We start from the raw sequence: 8,301 nt of genomic DNA, 5'->3' as shown, positions 1-8,301 counted from the left end.
CCCCTAGAATGGACTTCTTATATAAGAGAGACCAGTAAGTACAATCTCATCAAAAGCAAGTAAATTTTGTTCCTTTTCAGCAAAATTATTTAGCAAAGAAAAAAGTAAAGAATGTATGCATTGAGAGATCATGTTCTTTTCTCTTTTATTTATTTATTTATTTTTTAAATGTTTATTTCTGAGAGAGAGAGAGAGAGAGAGAGAGAGAGAGCGCGCGAGTGGGGGAGGGTCAGAGATAGAGGGAGACACAGAATCTGAAGCAGGCTCCAGGCTCTGAGCTGTCAGCACAGAGCCCGATGCGGGGCTTGAACTCACGACCGCGAGATCATGCCTGAGCCAAAGTCAGATGCCCAACCGACTGAGCCATCCAGGCACCCCTCTCTCTCTATTTTAAAGTTGACTTTATTTTTTAGAGCAGTTTTAGTTTACTGAAAAATTAAGAAAACAGAGTCTTATGTTCTCATTTTTTGCTACAATGCTAAGTAAGGTACTGAATTTGAAGATTTTTCACCTAGTGATTTTAAGTGAAGATTTTTAAAGTTTTTCTTTAACAGTCATTTTCATAAACAGTGAGATTTTGTTGATAAGTGGCATCATCATGGAGGGGGAGTGCAATTTTCAACTTTTTTTCCTTATTGATTTTTCTTCTCAAGTTTTCATTTCTGTCCTCATTCTGATGTCTAGTGAGTAGAACCAGGATGACCAAGAATGGGAACCATTTGTGATTTGGAGTCAGAAGACTTGGGTTGAAATCCCAGTTCTTTCACTTATTAGCTGGGCAAGTTAACACCTTTGTGAGTCTCAGTTTTCTCCTCTGTAAGATGGGAAGAATGAAGACCAATCAAATTAGAAAAGGATATCACTGTAACCTATAAAGGATAAACCAAATGTTGGTTTTTATAATGAGTATTCCTTACACATGAGATGTGAGTCTAGGCTAACATAATTTATTTCATAAGCTACAGTTTTCATATTCAAATAAGTGATGTCTCTGGAGAATAAAATAATGAAATTTGGTAAGTAATAGGTAGAATATTGGTTTTAGAATCAGGCAGACCTGAATTCGAATCTTGGTCTTCCTACTTAGTTATGTAACTTTGAACTTTGCCTTATATGGTCTCTGATTCTCAGATTTCTTAGATCTGCAATGGCATAATATTACCTAAATTACAGAGTTGTTTTGAGGACCACAGTTGATGTATGTTAAGTTCCTAATACAGTGCCACTCACAGAACAGGCCCCAGTATCATTATTATTACTATTTTGGGTCTTCTGCAATCTCATATGCTCCCTGGAATCTCCCAGGGAATGCCCTTCACCCTCTGAAGCTCTTCTTTTTAAATACTCTTAATAGGGGCAAGTCCTTATGCTCTGAGGCTTTTACTTTCAGAAATGGAAGTTAGGTACGATAAATAAAATGGATGATTAAACCAAGCAATGTGCTTTTGGGTTTCAAAGAAAGCACGTCTATGGCTCTGTGCAATGGTTACCTTCTATGTGACTTCTGGCTTGAAAACTACTTTCAAAGGAGCCAGAAATCCTTCTGATTTTTGGAAAATGCAATTTAAAAAGAAAATTCTATAAAACTACAGTTGTTGTAGTTACAGTTTTAGCATTTTATTTGCAGAGCACTTTATAAGTCCCTTTAAGGAACTTTCTTCTTTGTCTCGAACACTCTCTCCCCACCTTGTGCCCATACTCTGCTGAGTTAATTCCAACCTAGCCCTCAGATCCCTGCTTAAGCCTCACTATCTCAGGGAGGACATCCCTGAGCCTCCAGATAGAACCTCACTTTGCTCCCTATTTTTCTTTTGTAACACTTACTACCTTATAATCCCTTCTTAAATGTCTGCTTCCATTGCGAACTGTAAAGCTCCATGACATGCATGCTTCCACATGACTTTATGTCTGTAACTTGCCTGTATACCCCTAGGGTGAGATACCCTTAGGACAAAAAGAACTGAAAAAGAATCTTAAACTATTTACAGTAAACATGTTATTGATAGTACTGTTGCTATTGTTAATTATGAGACTGTTGTGTGTATTCTGGGGAAATAAAGCAAACTGGTAATTAAAGGTTATTGTAATTCTATAATTTTTGGAGTTGTTGCAAACTGAGACTATCAGTGTGGGAAAAAGGAGTAAAAAATCTCATTTAAATTGGAATTATCAATATGAAATCATAATTTCATTTAAAAATTTTCAACAATAGCCAAGGGAGAGAGCCAAATGTCCATTGACTAATGGATAAAGAAGACATGGTATATACATACAATGGAATATTACTGAGCCATCAAAAAGAATGAAATCTTGCCATTTGCAATGATGTGGATGGAGCTAGAATGTACTTTGCTAAACTAATTAAGTCAATTAGAGAAACACCATATGATTCCACTCAATGTGGAATTTAAGAAACAAAGCAGATGAACATATGGGAAAAGGGGAGGGGGATGAAGAGAGAGAGAAACAAATCACAAAAGACTCTTAATGATAGAAAACTTCCCTCTTGATGGAGGGAAGTGGGTAGGGAACGGGTTAGTTGGGTGGTGTGTATTAAGGAGAGCACTTGTTCTGATGAGCACTGGGTGTTGAATGTAAGTGATGAATCACTTAATTCTACTCCTGAAACCAATATTGCACTGTATGTTAAATAAAAAAAATATTCACACTCTGTCCAAGAAACAATGGCCAACCCAGAAATAATGATTCCACCTCTACTGCTCAGATTGTGGTGCCCTAATAGTATCTCTAATACTATACAAAAAAGAATCAGGACTCCTTAGAGAAAAGGTGGATTCTAAGTTAGGGATAGGAAAATTACATATCAAGCTCATCACAGCTTGTATCAGGTAGCAAGGAAGCAATGAGAAGATAATAGTGTTCCATCAAAATGGTTCAGCAGCCAACTTGACCAAAGATGGGACAATTTAAGCATCCCTATGGGTAATAACTGCAACAACTGATTAAAGCCCTTCAGATATGTTTAAAATCATAAATTCATAATAATAATAAGAGAGAGAATGAGGAGCGCCTGGGTGGCTCAGTTGGTTAAGCGTCCAACTCTTGATTTTGGCTCAGGTCATGATCTCATGGTTTGTGGGTTCAAACCCCATGTAAGGTTCTGTGTTGACAGCAGGCAGCTTGCTTGGGATTCTCTCCCTCCCTCTCTCTCTGTCCCTATCCCGTTCATGTGCATGCTCTCTCTCTCTCTCTCTCAAAAAAAATTTAAATAATAAAAAAATTTAAAAAGAGAGAATGAAAAAAATAGAGAAAGAAAAGGGCAGGAGAGGGGAAAGAAAGGAAAGAGAAGGGAAAGGAAGGGGAAGGGAGGGGAGGGGAAGGGAAGGGAGGGGAAAGGAAGAGACAGAAAAGAGGAGAGAGGAAATGTGTAAAAGAGACAGGATAAGAGAGATGGAGAGAGAGAAGAGGAATTGAGGGAGAAAGAAAGAAAAAGAGGGAGAAAACAAGCAAGCAATTGGTCACCACGGAAAGATGCTAGTCAACCAACTCATTCTGGAAACTGAAAATAAAGTAAAAAATCAAGCATTTGTCTTGCCTTTTCTATGTGAATTATACAACTGGGCAAGTGAATAGAAGATGAAGGAAAGAAAGGTTCTTTTTATAAACGCATTCCAGCTAATAAATATAAATGAAAAGACAGAATGAGAATATCACCATTTTGCAACCACTAATGAATGAATTGATTTGGGCATTTATTAAGCTGTTAACATCACAAAAGAGAGACATTGATATTACGGGTCTCCTAATGGAAGAACATTCCTTGCCAAAAAATTCAAACCTGAAAATAAAAAGCAAATCCCTGTTTAGGTCTCACCTCCAATGAAGAAACTTTCTTTATAACACTAAGGCACAGCTGAACATACACCTCTTCTGTTCTACTTTTATTATCTTATCCATACATTCACTTATTTCACAGATATTTGTTCACTTGATTATTGCATGCTATGTTTCTGCTCTTATCCTCCTGCAGTCTAATATCTACTTAGCAGCTAAATGATATTTTAAAATGTACGTCAGAAAGTGTCACTCCTCTGCTCAAAAGCTGCCAATGATTTACCATTAGCCCTCGAATCAAATTAAAGGTCTTTACCATCACCAACAAGGTCCTACAAATTGTAGTACAAATTCATCAACTACTATTTTCTCCCTAGTTAATTTTGCTCAGCCATATAGAACTTCTTGCTATTCTGTCAATGCATGGGGCACATTCCCACCTCTGGACCTTTGCATATGCTACCACCCCTGCATGGCTTGCTCCCTTACCACCTCCCCATCTCTTCTCAAATATCCCCTGGTCAGAGAGGCTTTCACTGACTCTCCTATATAAGCAGCAACCCTGATATTCTATTTCCTTTAACTCACTTTATTATTATATTTTTGGTAGCATTTATTATCACAACTATATCTTATATTCATTGTTTTATTATCTCTCCATTAGATTGTAAACTCTATAAGCAGGGACTTTATTTCTTTCTTTCATTTCTATTTCCCCAGTGCAGTTTCATTTCTATTTCCCCTGTACAGTGCTTGTTACATAGTACATGCTCAATAAATACTTGTTGAATAAGCAAATGAGCTCATGTATGAGTTGCTGTGTCACAGTGCATTGCATTAAACATCAGTCTCCCATAACAGCTTATTGAGGACAAGGAGTCTGTTTTATTCAGCTTTTCACTGCAGCACTGCATGATGACTGGCACTCAGTAGGTCCTCAATAAATGCTTTTTATACTCTTCAGCTTATCTTTGCTTAGTAATTTTTATATCTCTAGCTATAAGAATATTTATAAAACAGAATATTTACATGTGTGTTATAGATGTCACTGGGTTCCTAAACTGTATTTCCATGAGAAAAGGTGTCAAAATCAAAGTCTTTTAAGAAATAAAATCATCCCATTATGAAAAAATAGTTCTAAGACCAATAAGGGCAGAAATTAAGGATACCAGTCATTGGCCAAACATTATGTAGGATACTGTGTGAAGCTGGAACATATCACAAGCTCTCCTCCTATGGGTTTTGATAAGAAGTCGTGTCTCTGACAATGTGTCCAGAAGAGGTGGGTGGGAAAAAATGGATCTTCTTCAGTCACACTCTGTTGGAACCACTAGGTGGTGCTATCAAAGACTGTGATTTTTATGTGTGGATTCAGAAGGGAAATACCTTTGAACTTATAAAACAAATAATTTTTATTTGCATTAGCATAGCATGCATACTTACTGTAGAACATTTAGTAAGTACAAATAAACAAAAGGAAGAAATATTCACCCAGAATGTTTCCAGAAAGAACCATTTTCAGTGACAGTGTGTATACTCTATAGTTGATGATGATGATGATAGTGGCTTAAATTAATTGCTTGCTATGTATCAGATACTGTCCCAGCGCTTTATATTATCAGCCTTCCAGTCTTTCTAGGAAATTTCTCTCTATAAATAGGCATACGTGAAATACAGTTACATGTATATTAATAAGAATATCATATCAGCTGTTGGTGGATAACCTGGTACATAGGAGATACTCAACAAATATTAGTTGTATGAGTTATTGAGATTTAATGATATAATCCATGAAAAACAGCTGGTCCATATGGTCATTCAATAGATAGTAGCTAAATACTGTTGTATATATTAACATTAATTAGTTTACAAAACAGCCCTGTAAACGTTCTTTGTTGAAACTGCCCCTAAGAGAGCTAAATTTAGTTAGTTGAGTGACCTAGTAACAATAAGAAGCCCAAATTAAGCTTTTCTTTTGGCATCTTTCCCCTTTCTCCTCCTACACCCAGTATAAAGGTTTGTTCTAGGCTCAGGGGGCTGTGTCCCAGGCTGGTAAAAGTCTAAGTAAAGCCAGCCTAGAATCCCAGAACTTCCTAGCAACTCCACCATCCAGGGTCACACTGTTCGTGGCTTACAAAAACAAAAACTGGTGCTGGGGCTGGTTCAGAACAGCTGTCCCAACAGAATCTCTTAGAATTACTAAACAGCTAACTGAGCCTGTCTTCCTTCTGTTTGATTTCTGTCCTCCTTCTCTCTGACCACTTCAGTTTCTAGATCATCTGAGATTACTGTAAATTGATTTAGTAAACACTTCTGAGTTACTGTGAGCAAAGTACTGTGCTAGACATGTGGTAGGGGGAAGGGACATAAAGATAATGCCTCTGCCCTCCAGAAGCTTTCAGACTAATAGGGGGGATAAGAGAAGTACATATCTCCAAGATGAATAACTCCTTCTAAATCTCCTGAGTTGGAAATTTCCAATCAGAAAAAGTAGACAGTTTCTCAATATGTGATCTGGGGTGTTTGTTACAAGTGCCTCTCAGACCTACTGGATCCAAATTTCTGGATTCGGGAGGGACAATGCTTAGATCTGTATTTATAACAAGCATAACAGGTGCTTCTCACACACACATTGAAGGTTGAAAACCACTGGTGTAGCATCTCAAGATGAGTGCAGGCAAAAATAGAGATTGAAAGGAAAAAGCGTGTATGTTTAACTTGCCCACCACATGCTAGACAGTGTACTAATCACCTATGTCTTTTGATTCCTCTTAAGAATACTTTAAGAAACCATTGTCATCATTGCCATTCCCCCTTTTTTATAGATGAGAAAACCAAGGCACAGAGAGGTTAAATAACTTGCCCCAGGTCATACATAGATATGGGCAGAACCAAGATTTGAACCCATATGGTCTGACTCAAGAGCCCATGCTTTTGGCCATTAAGGTCAAATGCCTCTCATAAATGGTGACTGTCACAAAGGCCTCAAAGAGGCTTGGACAGATGCAGAATGCCTAAGTGAAGACCCTGGACAAAATGATATACTTTGAACTGTAACAACCATCAAGAACTATGGGTTCTCATTAGTCCCTTTAAAACTAGATTGCATGGTATTGTTTTTATTCTTCCAATGTCACATGGGTAGTTTTTAAAAAGAGCCTAACAGCAGCCTACTGAGCACCTTTTCTGTATAATGCTGTTTCAGTGCATTATCTCATCAATCTTTGTGGCAACTCTGAGATAACATTTGACTCAATTTAGAGATACAGAAAGTATTCTCAGAGAGTAATTTTTTCCCAAGGACATACAGCTATTAAATGGTGGAAAGAGGACTGTTTTTATCCAACATCTGTTGCATCAACAAAGGTGAACTCAGCTACAATACACAATGACTCAAAAAATGCAAAAAGGGGTTCTCACATACTCTATATCCCACAAATGGGTAAAATCTGAGGATGGATTTTAGAGATGGTTGGCTCAGAGCTCAGTGATGTCATCAAAGCCTATCCAACCTTAGTTGGGCAATGTGGGGGTTGCACTGTGTCCCCCACCCCAAATATGTTAAAGTTGTAACCCCTAGTACCTCAGAATGTGACATTTGTAAAAAGCGTTTTTACAGAGCGAATCAAGTTAAAATGAGGTTATTACAATGGGCTCTAATCCAATATGTCTAATGTTTTTACAAAAGGAATATTTGGACAAAGAGACAGACATTCACAAAGGAAGAAATTTGAAGACACAGAGGGAAAGGACAGCCATATGATTGGAGAGATGTATCTACAAGACAAGGAACATCAAGGACTGCCAGCAAATACCAGATGCTAGAAGAGGCAAGGAAGTGTTCATTCCTAAAGCCATCAGAGTGCATGGCCCTGGTGACACCTTGATTTTGGATTTCTAGCCTCCCAAACTGTGAGACAATAAATTTTTGTTGGTTTAAGCCACCCAGTTTGTGGTACTTTGTTAAGCAGCTCTAGAAAACGAATCCAGCATTGTTTTTGCCACCACTGGTATTAGTTCATCCTGAGCAGAGTGGCAGCTACGCTTTTAGGAATGATATCCAGACAACAAAATCTCCAGAGGGAAAAACAGACACTACTTCTTTGGTTGGCAAAAAACTCTTCCCTGAAGGAGCCCCATTAGACGTTTTCTCCCACTTCATTGGTCAGACAGAGTCCCCTGCTCTTTCTCAAACTCAACAATGGCAAAGGGGATACAGTTGCTCATGACTAGTCAATCTGCATCTTAGAAGCAGATGGGTCAGATTCTTCTGGAGTGCATGGCTGTGTGTAGGAGAAATGGATTCCTGAACAAAATCAGGTTCTGTTAGGAAGGAAGATGGATGGGGAGAAGGAATGCTGGGTAGGCCACCAACAGTGTCCATCATATTCTAGATTTCGTCCATCATGCTATGGCCACCTCTTCTTTGTTCCGGTTTCTTTCCATAGGATGGGAATCATTGCTTTTGTTTTACTTGGAGGTGAAAGAAGTGCTTGGGTTTATAAA

The 8,301-nt window shown here is 38.1% G+C and overlaps 1 protein-coding gene across 1 annotated transcript in view; it reads left to right on the top strand.

Annotated features, from left to right (window-relative positions):
- ATG4C (autophagy related 4C cysteine peptidase) overlaps positions 1 to 7,751 on the top strand; it is a 157,650-nt gene extending 149,899 nt beyond the window's left edge. The window contains exon 12 of the mRNA XM_049617061.1: positions 7,484 to 7,751. Within this exon, the coding sequence (XP_049473018.1) occupies positions 7,484 to 7,558 (75 nt within the window). The 3' untranslated portion in view covers positions 7,559 to 7,751. The remainder of the gene's footprint in view (positions 1 to 7,483) is intronic.
- The last annotated feature ends 550 nt before the right edge of the window (positions 7,752 to 8,301 follow it).

Source organism: Panthera uncia (assembly GCF_023721935.1).
Source record: "Panthera uncia isolate 11264 chromosome C1 unlocalized genomic scaffold, Puncia_PCG_1.0 HiC_scaffold_4, whole genome shotgun sequence".
Taxonomy (NCBI): Eukaryota; Metazoa; Chordata; class Mammalia; order Carnivora; family Felidae; genus Panthera; species Panthera uncia.
This window is presented reverse-complemented; position numbering and strand designations above follow the sequence as displayed.